The sequence below is a fragment of the Ictidomys tridecemlineatus genome, chromosome 4 (assembly GCF_052094955.1).
Source record: "Ictidomys tridecemlineatus isolate mIctTri1 chromosome 4, mIctTri1.hap1, whole genome shotgun sequence".
Classification (NCBI taxonomy): domain Eukaryota; kingdom Metazoa; phylum Chordata; class Mammalia; order Rodentia; family Sciuridae; genus Ictidomys; species Ictidomys tridecemlineatus.
The window spans coordinates 73,582,157-73,599,656 of record NC_135480.1 but is presented as its reverse complement, the minus strand read 5'-3'; the positions used below and the strand labels follow the sequence as shown (position 1 = coordinate 73,599,656).

At 40.3% G+C, this 17,500-nt stretch overlaps 1 protein-coding gene across 7 annotated transcripts in view; it reads left to right on the top strand.

Annotated features, from left to right (window-relative positions):
* Me3 (malic enzyme 3) overlaps positions 1 to 17,500 on the top strand; it is a 191,731-nt gene that overhangs the window by 73,400 nt on the left and 100,831 nt on the right. For 4 of the 7 annotated variants that reach the window (XM_005323295.4, XM_040285074.2, XM_078046825.1 and 1 more), the window contains 2 exons: positions 12,555 to 12,688; positions 15,530 to 15,679. In XM_005323295.4, coding sequence (XP_005323352.1) covers positions 12,555 to 12,688; positions 15,530 to 15,679 — 284 coding nt within the window. Of the gene's footprint in view, positions 1 to 7,333; positions 7,572 to 12,554; positions 12,689 to 15,529; positions 15,680 to 17,500 lie in introns of those variants that run through there. The other 3 variants (XM_040285075.2, XM_040285073.2, XM_078046824.1) reach the window with 2 other exon arrangements.

Here is a 17,500-nt window from a genome sequence, read left to right as displayed (position 1 = left end):
ATTCTTTGCACTTTCCCACCAATGGGAAATTCACTTTGATTTATATGCTGCATGAGGCACAATCTTGTTAATACCAGTATTTTGCTGAGTGAGGTTTTAGGAGCTGTCTGGAGAAAATAGTGGCAGCCCTGGAATCTAGCAAAGTACCCAGCCCTCTCCTCTCTGCTGGGAAAGGAAGACATTGGTCAGAAGAGCAGCCTGAGCCTCCAGAAATACAAAACCAGGATGGGCAGTCTTCTCATTCTGACTAAGGAGGGTACTGCGAGGACTCGAACAGGGTTGTACATATGGTCCTGGAGTCCCCCTCAGCATTGCTTTACTGATCCCCCAGGTGAGCAATCTCTTTGGATTAAAATGAAGCCAGAGTTGTCTGTTTCCTTGTTGGGTAAGGACAAAATCCTAGCATTGCCAAGTATTTAAGAAGCAAATTCTTCTCTCTTCCATGCTGATTCTTATTCTCCCCTTCTTTCTCCACGTGATTATTGAAGCTTTTCATCTGGGTTCTGAAGCACAGATGTCTCCATTGAGTGGGAGCAGGTGAGGGAACAATCCTGTCCAAAAAGTGGTGGAGTAAAAAGCATTCCATCCTCGGTTCTGCCAGGACAGGAATCCTGGAGATTTGGTTGCCAATTTGAGGGAAACATGGCAAAATTAGACTCTGAGCATAATGAGATTAAATCAGGTTTAAAAAAAAATCCAAAATAATTTTATTTCTGAACATCTTAAATATGAGAAAAATAGATGGATACAGTACATACAACTCACAAGAAAAAGAAAGTATGCAAGAAAAACAGCAAGAAATTCTGCATGAATGGAAGAGATGTCATTTTCTCAAGCTTTGGCAAGCTCCACTAAACTAAGCTTATGAAGAATAGTTACAAACTCGGAAAACAATAATCTAAATTAGTGGTGGGAAGGATGGTAGAGACTGAATTGTTTGCTATAAAATTCCAGCCCTGTTTCAAACAAATTCAAAATTTTAGATTAAAAAAAATATACCAAAAGAAAACAATCAAAGAAAAAAATCATTCCTAGGAATGTGCCTCACAGAGAAATTACTTTCAAAAGTGTCTCAGGAATCTATAAATATCAATTATTCCATTAACTGAGATAATTCAATGAGTTCTTTAAAAATGAATGAAACTTCTATTTTGTTTAATAGACATCTTAATGCCAATAATAAAATTCTAATCACTTTGATACTGAATTTTCAGTTTGCTCAATAAAAGAATTAAAAAAAAAATCCAGCCCAGCTAGTCCCAAATCTAAACAGTATCAGTATCAGAATCATCAAAGGGAATTTATAAAGTTATAAGGTTCTCTTATTTCCAAGACTGATGTCCAGTCTTTGAAGCTGCTTTCAAGTACCTGATGGTCTACCTTGGTTATCACACCAAATAAAGCAAATTCTTGTTCCATCCTTCACAGGAATTTCTGACTCCTCCTTCCTCCTCATAGGTTTTCATTGCATCTATTTTTGCATTTAGCTATTCTTTTAAAAAATTTTCCCCATCCTTAATTTTAAATCACTCACTGTGAAAGCTGTGCTGCTCTTCAGAAGCTTCCCCATAGCCTCCCATCATTCTGCTTTCCTTCTATAGCTCCAAGACAAGGATCCTAAACTCCTTAGAAGGTCTCTCCCACCTGCTGCCACCCAGGTGCAGTTGCATGTTCTCAGGGTTTATGCCTATCATTAAGTTCATCTCCAGCCCTTATTTCTCCAGCTCTCCGCAGCCTGCTCCATAAAACAAATCATCATTCTCTGCATCAAGGTAAATCAAGGTGTCCCTGTTATGTGGGCCACAGGCAGGAACCAAGGCCAAGGTTCTGATTCCTGGTTCCTACACTTTCCCCCAGGCCATGCTGGGAGTGAGCCCCAATGTGGCAACAATCTGCACTATCCAGGATAGTATGTGCTCTTTATATTTAAATTAACTAAAATGAAAGAAAATAAAAAGTTCGGTTTCTCAGTTATACTGGCTACATTACAAATACTCAATAGCTAGATGTGACCAGTGTCCGCAAATACAGAACATTTTCTTCAGCACTGAGCCGACAAAATGTCCATAAAGTACCAAGGGCAGGTTGCTAATAGCTTGCCATGGGAGTAGTTCATCTGGGGCCTCCAGAGAGCTGGAACTTTCCATGTCTTTTCTTAGGTTCCCCATCTAGCACATAGGAGACTTTTAATAAATTTTGTTAAATGAATGAATGAATTCACTCCCCCAGCAACATGTGTGTTTATTGAATGCTTACCCTGAACCAGTTACTGTAACACAGTTCATTGATACTACCTCTGTCCTCAAGGAATATACTGTTTTAGCAGGGAAAAAGGGACAAGAAAGGAATAAATACCATCAAGTATTTTGTCAATTATGCTAATTGCTTATAGTCTTAACCTAGAGCAATCTGAAACTGATAGTCACAGCCTTTGAAAAATAGTTTTTTTTTTTAACTACATCTTTGAATGTACAGGGAGATTTCAACATCCATGTTCCCATTTGATACAGCAACCCAGTGAAGACAGTACTCTCGGAGAGGTGAGGTAATTTCTCCAGAATCATACAGCCCGTGAAGAATCAAATGTAGAATCTTTGTCTTTGGTTCTCTTCCCTTTCCCCATCCTGCCTGTGTGAATGCAGTACCTCTCCCCCCTGGCTCTAACTCCTCAGACAGAAAATAAAAATGTATCTCCCAACAAGAAGTGAATTTCTGTGTATATCATATCCTGAAGGTCACAGGCAGGCTCCACACACATGCAGCCCATGGCACCAGAGCCTAGACTTTGAGCCCAAGATTGGGTTGGGCCTTGTGTAATGAATAGAGTCTCCTCTGTGGAATTTACAATGTGTTTCTGGATCTGTGATTTTGCACCTGATTGCAGAAGTATGTCTGGGAGGAAAGCTATTCTCAGGTCTCTGCTGGCAGAGTCTTCCCAATACTTGTGTTTCTGAGACCACCATATATTCATTCCAGGAGTGTGTCCAGGGCCTTCATAAACCTGGGATTCAGAGAAAGAGAAAGAACAGCAGTTTCAGTAATCCCACTTCCTCTCTCCAGCCAGAAATCACATCACCCTAATTCTTTAAACTCCAAAAATAGAGTCAATAAATAATATGCAAAAGGAGGAGAAAATGCCTTCCAGTCCCTTAGCAGCTAATCATCTTTAACTATAGAGCTTCAGTACTGGTTGCCCAGAGCTCTATCCCACTAATGGCTTCTCTCTATACTGTTAAGGTTGATTGATGAGGAAACTGGTTATCACATAAGCCATTGGCACAGAGCATGACGTAATGATGTGTGGAACAGAAACTGCCAATCCTTCCTTCCACTAATGATGCTGGTGAGACGAAATGCAGCTATGTGTGTGCTATGGGCCATGTGCATCAAATTGGAGGTAGAGGCACACCTGTTTGCAAATGGACTGAGTGGCCTAATGCAAATACAGAGGAACACTCAACAAGAGCTGAAATTATTAGGATCTAGCTCAACATGTAGAAACAGAATAATCACATCCCTGATTTAAAAAAAAAAAAAAGCCAACTCAGTCAACAACTTTTTATGTCTGTCCAGTCTCAGGAGTTGTTGGTTAGCTCAAAGGGAAAGCGTTAACTTGGAAAACATCTGGGCCTTGGTTCTACTTGGTTTTCTACTGACTTGCTGTATGACCTCAGGTGCCGCAGTCTGGCTGGGCACAATTCAGGAGCCACTTGTCAAAAGAAATGAACTGTATTTTTAGAACACACACACCACACCACACAGCTCCTCAGGAAAAACCCTCAGAGCCCAACTGCCACCACCGGCTTCCCACAAGCCTCTCAACCTCCCCCACTCCTCCTGCTCTTGAGGCTGATTGGCTGGGTCGCGTGGGCGGAGCCAAAAAAGTCCCCCAATGAGCAGCTCTGTGGTCTGAAAGGGCGGGGAAACAGCCCAATGAGCATCACCGCAGAGGAGCCAATCAGTTGGCAGCTAGAAGTTTGCTGGGGCCGCTGGGAGCCAATCATCAGCTGGCAGCTGGAAGTTTGCTGGCAGCTGGAAGTTTGCTGGCAGCTGGAAGTTTGCTGGGGCCCCTTCAGCTGTGGCTCTCAACACTCAGGCAAGTTCATTACCCCTCTAGCCTTAGTTTCCTAATGTATGAAATGGAATAATAATCACAATACCATCCTATCAGGATCACTGTGAAGATTAGATAAGATGTCAAGTATAAAGTATCCATATCTCAGTGCCTGACCCAACCTCATAGGTGACCCATATAGGGGAATCATTGCTGTTCTTACAAATAGTGACATTATTGTGCTAAAACCTTGTGTTAGCTTCTCAACACATCTGCTTCCTCGCCTAGTAATTAATGCTCAAGAATCAAACAGACAACACATTGCATGTGCTAAACTATATGACATTGGTTGCTGTGTGAGACGGAGAGTCAGAGAGGCCTTCCAGAGCAGGGATTGGAAGTCACAGCAGGGAAGCAGTCAGAGCATGGTGGATAGGGCACTGGTGTGAGCCAAGCCTGACAGCCAGAATGAGTGTGGCTGTGCGGGCAGAAGGCATGGAGCTGCAGAGCCTGGCCCGAGCCCACGGACAAGCAGTTGTGGCCACATCACATCGGCTCCTATCTTCTAGTCTTTTTGCCAGACTAGCTTTAAACTGCAAGGCTCTTCTCCAACATCTGTTAATAAGCTCTCTTGTGCCACCTTCCCTTAAACAAAAATGACAATAAGAATAAGAAGAACGGCTGATGTTCATTGAGCATTAGCATTTCCTATATGACAGATCTGTGCTAAGCATTTCACATGCATTATTATTTTTTCATTTAATCCCCCAATACATGAACAGGCAGCACTCTGTTTTCCAGGTGGGAGAAGTGGCCTTCACAAGGCAGAAAGCCCAGGACTGCTCTTCCATGTTAATCCACATATTCTTTTGTGATTCCCCAGCCTAACATGGCACACCTGGCATAAAGTAGGAGCTCGTGAATGCTTATGGAGTAAATGAGAAGAGATCTTCAGGTACATAGCAGGGCCTTAGGTCCAGAGACCCTAGGCAGATCACTAAGCAGGATGGTTATACTGAGTTTAGAAAAAGCTCAGCCATAGGAACAAGAGCGCTGGGAAGCCTGCATCCCAGTGCTAGAGGAGGCTAGGATAGGGGCACAATCTAATAGGCTTGCTGTCTTTGAACCCTATCATGGATGGTGGGATCTATTCAAATATCCTCTCTCTGATGCCAGTAAGTTTTTTCCTGGGAACTGGGGCAGATTGGCCCACAGGGAAAGTTTGGTGGTTGGGCTGGGGGAAGGTGACAAAATAGGTAAAATCAGGGATGATAAGACTAAACCTGGCATGGCTTAGGCACTGATCAGCTGGAATTGCCATAGGCCTTGAGCGCTAAAGTGGGTCTTGATGCTCCCCACTTCGCTAGAAGTTAATTCATTGGTTGTTGGATCCTAGAGCATCCAGTGGTTCCCTGGCAGAATTCAGAGCAGGTGGAGAGGCACACTCTGCTACAGGGAGTGGTCAGAGCAGTAGCTCTGTAACATCCGAAATGTTTCATACTAGTACCAACTGGTAAGCCCCTGCCAGTAGGTCCTAGTTAAATTCCACAAGGACATGACATTTAAATTTAATTATGGGAGCCAGCCATGTTTCAAAAGCCACTCGTCCTATTTCAAGGGTTTTGTTAAAACTAGATAATATAATCTGCCATTCTCTTTATGATGCACACAGAAAATAATTTCTCAATGTGGTAAGAAAGAGTAAGTTGATTTCTTCATATTGTACTATACCTATGCTTGCCTCAGGACCCCTGGTATACCTCATGGGAATTGTGATTCTTTGACATATAGACCAAAAGCCCAAGTGCCAATTAGCAAAATGTACTTCTTCTGTAGATAAATACAAATTCTCAGGCTGGGGTTGTGGCTCAGAGATAGAGTGCTTGCCTAGCATGCATGAGGCACTGGGTTCAATCCTCAGCACCACATAAAATCAAAATAAAAGTATTTTGTCTACCTATAACTAAAAAAGTAAATATTTTTAAAAAATAAATAAAAGTTCTCAAACCTTTCCTCTCTGCCTTACTGAATGGTCTTAAAAGTGCCTATCCTCTTTTTGAGGCATGATGCCCTTAAACTGCCTGCATTTCTGCTTTACAAATTTGTAAATCTGAAGTTGCCTTAACATTTCCTTCAGGATGAAAAGAAGCTTCTGAACATATTTTATTTAAATCCCTGAAATTACCAGTTGCTAAACAGTCATTCTTTTTCCTCAAGTACAAAAGAAGTTAGTGGACACTAGCCAAGAGAAACACTTAGCCTTGCAGAGAGAAGCTGACTGTTATTAAAACCACAGTGGTCATTAACAAAGATGATGTCATAATTAAATGTCTGGGCTCCCCGGGGCCAAGGAGAGGTGATGGCAGTTTTTACCAGGACAGTGCACAGTCGCCTATAATGGCATTTGGTGAAAGTGTGCAGTCTCCAGGGAGAGGTGGTTTCCTGCAGAAGGATCCAGGAGCTTCAGTGTTGTTCCATGCTTACAAAGGAGGTGGCCATCACAGGGGATTATGAACTGGTGACTTTGGGCTTTGATGAAAAAAAAATTTAGAACTTCTTATGTGTAATATTTGGGAAGTTTCTGTGAATCATGCTTTCAAATTGAGTAGGATCTATTTTAACATAGATCTTTCATACAGTTCCAGCAGTTCTTCTGGGAGGAGGAACAATTCAAGATTTACAGAAGTCAAATTATCATTATTAATTTAAAAAAAAATAAAGAGAATTCCAGTATTAGACATCCCCATATTACAAAATGAAGACAAAGAGGAAATTGGGAGTAGCCAAGGAGTCTTTCATTCTCTTCACCAACCACCACCTATTTCTTTTTTCCTATACCTCCCTGCCACCCTTCCATTTCCACATTTCCTGAAGCTCTTGGGGAGATATTCTATGGTGGAAAGAATGCAACCTGTAACCAAATCTTAGTTCTTCCTATTAGCTCTAGTCAAAGAAGATCATGAGAAAAAAAATAATGCCAAACATACTTGTTGATTATATGATGCATTCTAGTTTAGGAAGCACTAGAGCATGAATTCATAGGTATGGCACTTCAGGAGCATTAAGAGACCTCTCTTGCTTAGCCTCCTCATCTGTGAAGTGGAGGTTGTAACACCTCTCTCATGAAGCAGTTTTAAGTGAAGTATATAAATTGGATATGCATGAGAGCTCCTTCCTTAGAGCCAATGTTAGCAACAACTCTAAGGTGTGAATGATTGATATATGTATTTTAATCTTTCTATGGTTGCTAACACCCTACAAAAGAACTTCTAATAGTTATAGATGAGATTTGGGCTAGCAGAGGAATGAAGCATCAGAGTTCCCTACCTTTGCAATTTCCTTTCCCCAAGAGAGTCTGGGGGAAACTAGACTGCCAGCATCATAGTTGAGGTCTCCCTTATTACATGTACTGCCTTCTTCTCTTTTAGGAAGAAATTGGAATCATTGATATTCATTACAAATAGAGGACTTATCCAGAGTTGCCTGGTATCATCAATCTTGAATACAGAAGTCACAAGTAAACAAAATTAATTAATTCTCAGTCCTCCACATAATGCCCCCATGCAAATTTGGCTCCCTTCTTTGATGTCCACCACCCATGGAGCCATTCAGTGCTGGCTACTTTGGAAGTGGACAATGGTAATGGGTAGCATGAAACATTGAGAATGTATTTAATGACAATTATATGCTTAATATGGCAAATTGTATATTTTTTATATTTTACCAAAACATAAAATTTTAATAAGGTAACATATCCCAAACTGACTATTATTGCTATTGCCAGGCCTTCCAGGAAAGAGTGAGGAAGTGTCCAGAAGTTTCTAAGCAGTGCCAGGGAAGCCCCCTCTCCACCGGGGTCCCCAGAGCTCTTCAATAAAAGATCTGTTTTTCAACAAGCATTGCACTTTATAATCTGGAGACAGCTTGTGTACCTATGTCTCCTAGTATCCTATATAAGGTCAGTTCCTTCTACCCTCAAACACTCTCCTGTGAACCAGGCCAAGAAGCAGATTCTAAGACATCCTACTTATGCCCCATCTTTCTCTGCAACAATTCAAACTAGAAAATGCTGTTCTGTGAAAGATACAGCTAAGAGAATTAAAAGACCAGCAACACACTAAGAGAAATATGTACAAAACACATATCCAATAAAAAGCTTCCATCCAAAATGTGCAAAGAACTCTTTTAAATGAAAGATTTTATTGAGATATAATGTATGTACCATATAATTCTCCCATTTCAGGTTGTATAACTCAATAGTTTAGAGTAAATTACATTATCAACTTTTCAAAGTTTTGTTAAAATATATAAAACAAAATTTGCAATTTTAACCATTTTTAAGTATAATCAAATATTGCTACATGCATTCACAATGTTGGATAGCTATAAATACCATCCATCCAAAGCTTTTTCTTACCTTAAACAGATACTCTGTAACTATTAAGCAATAACGTTTTATTCCCTCTCCCTTCAGCTCCTGGTAACCTCTTATTTACTTTTCTATGAATTTGCTTAGTGTAGCTATCTCATGTAAGTGGAATTATACAGTATTTGTCTTTTGTGTCTTGCTTATATCATTTATCATAAAACATTCAATGTTCATCCATGTGGTAACATGTATCAGAATTTTATTCTTTTTTGTGGCTGAATAAATTTTTAGTGCATGCTTATACATTTTGTTCATCTATTCATTTGTCAATAGACACTGGGTCAATTCTACCCTTTGGCTTTGTTGCTAGTGCTTTTGGTATGAATAATGTTGCAGTGCTCATTGGCATACATGTTTCTGTTCAAGTCCCTGCTTCCACTCCTTGGGTATATACTGAGGAGTGGAATTGATGGGTTTACATTAGTTCTATGTCTATCTTTCTGAAGCACAAACAAATTATTTTCTATAGAGACTGCAACATTTTTCATTCCTACTATCAATATATGAGGTTTTCAATTTCTCCACATCTTCACCAACACTTGTTAGCTGGTTGTGTGTGTGTGTGTGTGTGTGTGTGTGTGTGTGTGTGTGTGTTAAATCATAGCCAACCTAGTAGGACCAGTGTTCCAATAAACTATCAAGGTCATCAAAAATTAGGAAAATCTGAGATACTGTCAAAGACTAAGAAAAGGTGATAACTAAAAGTAGTGTGGTCTCCTGGGTGAGATCCTAGAACAACAATTTAAAAAAATGTAAAATGATATCTCATTGTCATTTTGATTTGTATTTCCCTACTAATAATGTTGAACATTTTTTCATATGCTATTGGCCATTTGTATATTTTGTTTAGAGAAATGTCTATTTAAGATTTACTCATGTTGGATTGGGTTGTATTTCTTTCTGTTGTGTTATATAAGTTCTTATATACTCCGGATGTTAAAACACTATCAGATTTACAATTTTCAAATATTTTTCCCATTCTTTGTATTATCTGTTTACTTTCTTGATGGTGTCCTTTGGTGCACAGAAGTTTTTCATTTTGACACCAAATTTATCTAATTTTTCTTTGTTGCTAGTGCTTTTGGTGTTATATCTAAGAATCGATTACTAAATCTAAGTTCATGAAGATGTACACCCGTGGTTTTTCTTAGAGTTTTGGTTTTCAATCTTCTGTTTCTGTAATTGCCTGTTTTTAGTTAATATCTGTGTAAAAAGCAAGTTGGGCTTCAATTTTATTCCATTGTACATGAAAATTCAGTGGTCTCTGCACTATGTTTTAAAAAGTCTCTTCGTGCCTCACTGAATGGACTTGATATCCTTGTCAAAAATCAATTTACCATTGATCTGTATGTCTGTTCTCAAATCAATACATACTGTTTTGATTACTTTGGCTTTGTAGTAAGTTTAAAAATCTTTTTTAAACTTGTTTTGGCTATTTAGGGCTGCTTACTCTTCTGTATGAATTTCAGAATCAGCTTTTCTATTCTGCAAAAAAAAAAAAAAAAGACCATGAGAATCTGAATAATGATTGTATGAAAACCGTAGATTAAAGAACTCTTAAAATTCAACTACATAGAAAAAACCAAATTTTAAAATGAGCAAAATAACTGAACAGATATCTCACAAAAAAAATATAGATAGGAAGTCAGCATGTGAAAAGATGCTTAATATCATATGTTGATAGGGAATTGAAAATTGAAGCAATAATGACATATCACTACCTACCTATCAGAATGACTAAAATTTTTACAAAACAAAATGACAAGTTCCTGGAGAAGATGTGGAGCAGTCAAAATTCTTTTACTGCTGGTAGAAATGAAAAATGGTGAACATTACCTTAGAAAAGAGTTTCATATAAAATTAAAAACATCACCTTACCATATGATCTAGCAATCACAATCTTATGTATTACCCAATTGATTTCAAACTATGACCACACAAAAACATGCACAGAATATTTATAACAGCTTTATTTGTAATCACCCCAAACTGGAAACAACCAAGATGTCCTTCAATGATGTAAATAGAGAAACAAATTATGGTACAAACATAAAATGGAATATTATTCAATGATTAAAAATAGAAATGAGTTGTCAGGTCATGAAAATACATGAATGAACATTGAGTGCTTATTTCCAAGTGAAAGAAGTAAGTCTGAAAAAGCTACATATTCTATTATTCTATGACATTTTTAAAAGGACAAAACTGTACATATAGAAAAGATCAGTAATTGCCAGAGATTTAGAGGAGGAAAGAAGGAACAATAAGTACAGCCTATGGAATTTTTGTGCACTGAAATGATTTTGCATGATACTCTAGTGGTGGATGCACAAATTATATATTTATCAGAAACCACACAATTTTACAGCACAATGCCTTAATGTATTTGTTTTTAAAAATCTTTTAATAGGTTGGGGGATCCAAGGAATGTATGCAAACTATATGACAAGAAAATTGTCATGCCTGTGTTATAAATGTACATGACAATCTCAGTAAAATGGTTGGAAGGAAAAAGTAACTTGGGAAACAGTGGGGTTTGTAAGACTGATGGCAAAAGAAACTGTACCTAAGTCCTCCAGTTTACAAAGTTGCTTCCATGGTGGCACAGTTAACAGTTTTGACACTATCCTGGTGTGTATACTGGAACTGAGCAATTGATTAAATAGATGGCAGATGTTGGGAGTCAGGCTTCTTGCTGTTGGAGTAAGAATTTACAGATCAGGCCAGATTTGAGCCATGTGGTCATGTATTAGAGTTGGAGACATTAGTATGAACTGATTGAAACTTATTGTAGGTTCAGATAGTTGAATACAAAAACATCTACAGATATGTGTTTATGCCCAGGTTTGAACAGACACAAGTATATCACCTTGTTCTCTCTGTCAAGAGGGAAAAGAAAATGAAACCCAGAGTAAGGAGCATAGTGCTAAATGCAATGCCAAGATTTGGGTTACCAATACCATGCCACAAGAAGAATCAGGTCTTCTTGAAAAAATGGCTGAAGGGACAAGTCCAGGCAATACATCAAATGAATCTGGAGCATCTTTTAGTGCCAGAAAGTAAGGAATCATTCAAAAAATAATAATAATACATTATGGGAAATGTCAAAGGGACACAGAAGCCAAGTGAAAAGCCTCCCATTGGCCCAAGCTGAAACAGTCTAAGCATCAAAATAAATAAAGCAGTATTGAATTATAACCCAAAGTATAAAATAAATACTCATGAGTCTATTCTAATATAAATAAATGGTGACAGAGACAAATTTCCTTTGCAGCATAATCCCAAAACAGTGGTAACCTTTCAGTAGAGAAATCCAACAAAGCACTAACGTGGCCAGCTGGTGAAGACTCAAATCAACAGGGATAAATCATGTCTATTGTGTGTGCCCTTGACCTGATGTCACAAATATGGCACTTTACCTCTGTGATCTTCCCCTGAAAAACCCACATCTCCATTGTAATCATGAGAAAATCATAAGACAAATTCCCATACAGGGCATGGTACAAAACACCTGACCAGTGTTCCTCTAAACTACCAAGGTCACCAAAGATAAGGAAAATCTGAGATACTGTCAGAGATGAAGAAAAGGTGATCAACTAAAAGCAGTGTGGTTTCCTGGGTGAGATCCTAGAACAACAAAAAATAAATAAATAAAACAAAGACAACATTAGGTTAAAAACTAAGGAATAAACTATGGGCTTTAGTTATAATAATGGTTCACTATTGGTTTGTTAATTCTAATGAATGTATCACACAAATGTTAAGAAGTTAGTAATTGGAAAACTGGGTAAGGAGGGTATTTGCAAACTCCGTTCCATCTTCCCAGTTTTTCTGTAAATCTAAAACTTCTAAAAAGCAAATTTTAAACAAATCAAAAACCTGATGATGTAGGTATTTTTGTCATTTGTCTAGTGAGGGAACCTCAAAGTAACTGGTGCAAGATTGCCCCCTACTTCAAGGGCAGAGGTACAATTTGAGTACAGGGCCCTTTCTACTAAATCTCACTGACTTTAGACTCTCTGTTCTCGGCTTCCTGCACACCCATTTATCTATGTGTGTGTTTCTTCCCAGGGGATGGCCTTTACACTTGAAGAAAGGCTGCAGCTAGGAATCCATGGCCTGATTCCCCCCTGCTTCCTGAGCCAGGATGTCCAGCTCCTCCGGATCATGAGATACTACGAGAAGCAGCAGAGTGACCTGGACAAGTGAGTGCCTGGAGTCTGTCTCTCTATCTGATTATCGGGCTGAGCTGCTGTTTGCATATTCTCCAGCTAGCAAAGGCTGAGAACTCTGAGAGACCCCAGACCCAGCCTGTCATTAGAGTGATGGTGTTTTCGAGAGAGAATTATAATGTCAGAGTCATAGCCAACATGTTCTTGGAAAACAGAGAAGGGAACATGAACTCAACCAGTGGTACCTGGGAGGTCTTTTGGGAAGGCAGGAGAGGAGTCAGCCAAGAAGCACAAAGACTTCAGCAAACAGCAATGGGGTTCAGTAAGGGCATTTCACTGAGAAGGAAGAAATGAGGTGAAGATGTATAAAGAGGCATGTTAGGAAGTGGTACTTGCAGTATGGTTCCTGGAATAAAGGGAATGTGGTGGGGGATAAGGCATATGGACAGGGACACCTTGTCCTGTGTTGGCAGTTGGATAGGCAGCAGTCAATAACCCTGCCTCCTCTCTGAATCTCCATCAGTAGAAAGGTAGACACACAGACCCCACGTGGGAGACCCTGGGTCAGTTTAGCAGCTTTACTAAAGAAAGTAGTCACCTCTCAGGTCACGTGGCTACAAATTGGCACAGCCAGGATTTGTACACAGATGATTGAATCCAGAGTCTATACTTTAAACTTCTCTGTTATGCCCCAACTAAGAACAGCAGAACCTAATGGCTATAAAACTAGACTCTAGTTCTAAACTGAGTTCAAATCCACATTCCACCGCTTAATAACAAGTTACCTCACCTCTCTGGGTCATTCTCCATCTATACAATGAATATGTCAAAGGTACCTAACTCTTAGAGCTTAAATGAAGCTAAAATGTGTTAGTCTTTATGAAGTGCTTGGGGTAGTGCCTGACACATAGTAACTACTGTGTAAGAGTTTGTTAAATGCATGTGTCACATTGCTATGGGGTCTAGAAGAAATGTTGGAAGAAGACAAAATTTCCCTCTATGTCCTTAGAGCTAAATGACCAAGTCTTTGGATCAGATGGTATTGCCACCCTCTAGAGCAGAGGTCAGCAGCACCTCACAGTCATCCTACACCTATCTCCCTATGTTTTCCACATATCAACCATAGCTTCTGAGAGGTAGTGAACAAGCAAGCCTCAGCTCACCCCCACGCCCAAAGTACTAGATTCTAAGGATTTTACTCACATTAACTCTAAGGCCCTACTGCAACCCAGGTCAAATATTCTCTCCTTCTTGATCATTCCACTCAGTAGCCATGTCACCTGGAAAAGCAAACCAAAAATTATATAACAAATTCAACTAATAACATGAAACATACCCCAACTTTGAACAATCTGAGCCTCCCCCTCTTCTGTTAAATTCATAAAAATTAAAATAAGTCCAAAGTGAGATTTTCTTTATTAAAGATATTGAACTTTAAAAATTAAACTCCCCAAGTCCTTCCCTCCATGGTTCTTTCCAGCTAGATAGGTCTCACTCATTTGCCAGGAAGGCACTGGAGGCTCAAGGAGAAATGGGAGTGCCCACCCCTGCGAGCTCTAGAAGGCTCACTCTGAATGCTGTGCTAACTATTTGACCCACTCATTCCCAGGACTCCCTCATTTCAGTAGGTACTTCAAAAAATGCCAAGAAAGCTTCTCAGCTTCCTTTGGGTAAGGGCAGTGTGGGCTGGTAAATGTTCAATAACTGGCTGTCTTTGGGAGTGAGAGGAGCGGAATGTAGAATTGAGAAGAGATGTGCCTAGATGGCTACTGGGTATGGGAATCCTCTACACTGGCAATGAGTTGAGATCCTGGCCATCCCTACTGTAAGTCTTCCCTTCCTAAAAACATTGTCCAAAATGCAGAGTTCAGTGTCTTTCATGAAGAAGAAGGTGCTGAGGCTCCAGGAAGTCACAAGACTTCCTCAAAGTCACACAGCTAGTAAGTGGCAGAGCTAGAAGTCAAACCCAGAGTGCCAATGCCATGTCCAGGGTTCATTCCCCTACAGCCCAGGTCTCTTCCCCTACCAGGGCATCTCCCTCAGCCCACTCCATGCAAGGGCCTCCAGTGCCCCCACCCTCTCTCCCAAGTGGTTGTCCAGAAAGACCGATTCAGCAGCCAGACCTCAATGTGAACCTCAACCCCTGAGTTTTCTCTCCCAGGGGTTTTTGCATTTTTAGGAGTATGAGTGAAAGGCTCTTTTCCTAGCTTAGTGATTTCAGGCTTCTGGGAACAGGTAAAAGAAAGATTATTTTCATATTATTCCTCTTGAGATGACTTGCTACTGAGCTGTTTGTGCACTCTGCTCAGGACAGAAAATAGCCATAGGTGGTAGGAAAGGACAGTTTGTATGGCACTCCTGCCTAGTACTTCACTGGGCCTACTTGACCTCCAGAGTATTTTTGTTCTATTTTCATTCATCAATGTCCATATAGTAATATCACTATCTCATACATTGTTTGAGGGCATATACTCTGGTATCAGACTGCTTTGGTTCAAATCCCTACTGTGCCATGAAATCTTGGGTAAGTTAATTTCTCTGTCCATTAGACTCTTTATCTCTAAAATAACATGAATTATAGTACCAATCTCACAAGTCACTGGAAGCTTTAATGAAACCTATTTTGGACAGTACCTACACTGCGTATAGTGATAAAAAAAACTGAAGGCAGCTCATATTCTCCACATTTCTTAGAGGTCAATTCCCAGACTTAGGGGAGACAGATAATTTGTCCCTGAATGTCCCACGGCAGCTGAGCCAGACCCAAACCCTAGCTTCACACCAACCCAAGTGGCCTCAGCCCTTTCCATAGCAGCAGTATCAAGGGCCTGCGGTAATCCTGAGCTCAGCTTGCTGCTTCTCTCCCTTTACAAGGTACATCATTCTCATGACGCTCCAAGACCGGAATGAGAAGTTGTTCTACCGAGTGCTGACGTCTGACGTGGAGAAGTTCATGCCGATTGTATACACACCTACCGTGGGGCTGGCCTGTCAGCACTATGGCCTGACGTTCCGCCGGCCACGGTGAGCGGATCTGGGGGGTCATTCCACAGAGGGCAATAATGACATGTTATTAGGCAAAAATATTGGCATTGCATTTCCTTCCAGAACTAAAGAATTTGGGGATGGTTTTCTAAAGATGTCACTTTTTTGTCGTATTGAGTTCATTTATTTATATATATACACACACACACACACACACATATATATAATTTTTAATAGGAAAAGTGGGAAGATTTTCCAAAGAGCCCTCAGTGCCAAGTGCCTGATATAGAAATACACAGTTCTAGCACTAATGATTAGTGGTTATTAGTGTTATATATAATGGAATATTACCAGAGAATATTATTACTGTGTTAGGATATGTAAACATACAGTGTACCATGTATAGATGTGTAATTTACATTTATATAGAATTTCTAAATCAGGGTTTACAGTTGATGTGTTCTAGGGAGAGCAGGTAATCATGGGTCTATGACAGCTTTTTAAATTTGTGCTGTCATGAAAGGTGAATGCAAAGAATTGAGTCAAAAAAGCATTTGTCTACAGTGATCCAAGCATACCCACAGATTCTGACTAGAATGCATGGGCTCTGGGATTCTGTAGTGGTGAAACAGGAGAGTAGAGGAACTGAGTAGAATTGACAAGGGATTCTGCCCAATAGTGAGAGTCCTTTGTCTCCTTCACACTACCAAGGGGGTTGGACTAATAGGGGACTGCTTCATACTGGTTCAAGCTTCACTCAAGGTCCTCCAAAAGGTCAATCACAGACTTTGGTGTGGCAGCAGTGAAGGGTTCCATGCAGGTGCAAACCGGCCTCTGCCAATCACTTGCTCCCAGAGAACCAAGTTATCCTTCAGTGGAGGTAGACAAGTGTATTACAGAAGCTAGAAGCACAGCATAGGAAATGAGTATGAAACTGACCAAGCAGGGAGCTTATAAATGAACCAGAACCAGGAGAAAATCATAACTGTCAAGACCAACTACAATCCTAAAATCTTTACATATCTTATTTAATTATCACAGTCCCCCCTGTAGGTAGGCACTTTCCTATTTACAGATGAGGAAGCAGAGGACAGAGAAGTAAGTTGCTCAAAGTCACACAGCTCCTAACTCTCAAAGCCAGGACTCAACCACGCCTTTGGAACCTGAGTACATCAGGTGGACCCATAACCATCACAGTATTCTGCTTCATGGTTCAGGTCTGTGCACATTTGGTGGGCATTCAGGGTGGGTGCCATTGAGCTCCATGTATATTTGACTTCCCAGGAGTCTAAGGTAGAGATTACCAGGTACCATTTCCAAAGCCTTCCTGGGAGGAATTGATTCAGCCAGTCCTGGAGCATGCAGCTGGGTTAGCCTGAGGCCAGCTTGGGCAGACTGAACCATCTTCTTGGATTAGTCCCTCCCATCTTGGTGCAGACTTCCCACATGTGTTATGCACAAACCCTTCTTCTGATGATTACCCAATTAAGTCATTTGACATTTGCCATTCTGAGCTGTTGCTCTAGGTTTCCATCTGGCTGCTTTCCAGGTGTTGATTTCACACCTGCCTTGTTCCTGGGGGAAATGAGCATTTGGCTCCACCCCAGCCCTGAGCTTCCTCTGAGGCCTGGCTTAGAATGGCTTTATGGATTAGCATCTGAAGGGAGGACAGCCCTGAGGCCAAGAGGAAGAGAGCCAGGACTTCTCGGTTTCTGAAATGATAAAACATTCCTGCCAGGTTCCTGGGAACAATGGAATCCTTTGTGAAAGGGCCTGGCCCTCCACCAAAGCTAATTAAGTCCAGCTGATCCTAAAATTGAATCTCCAACACACTTGGGCTCTGCCATCACCTCACAACCC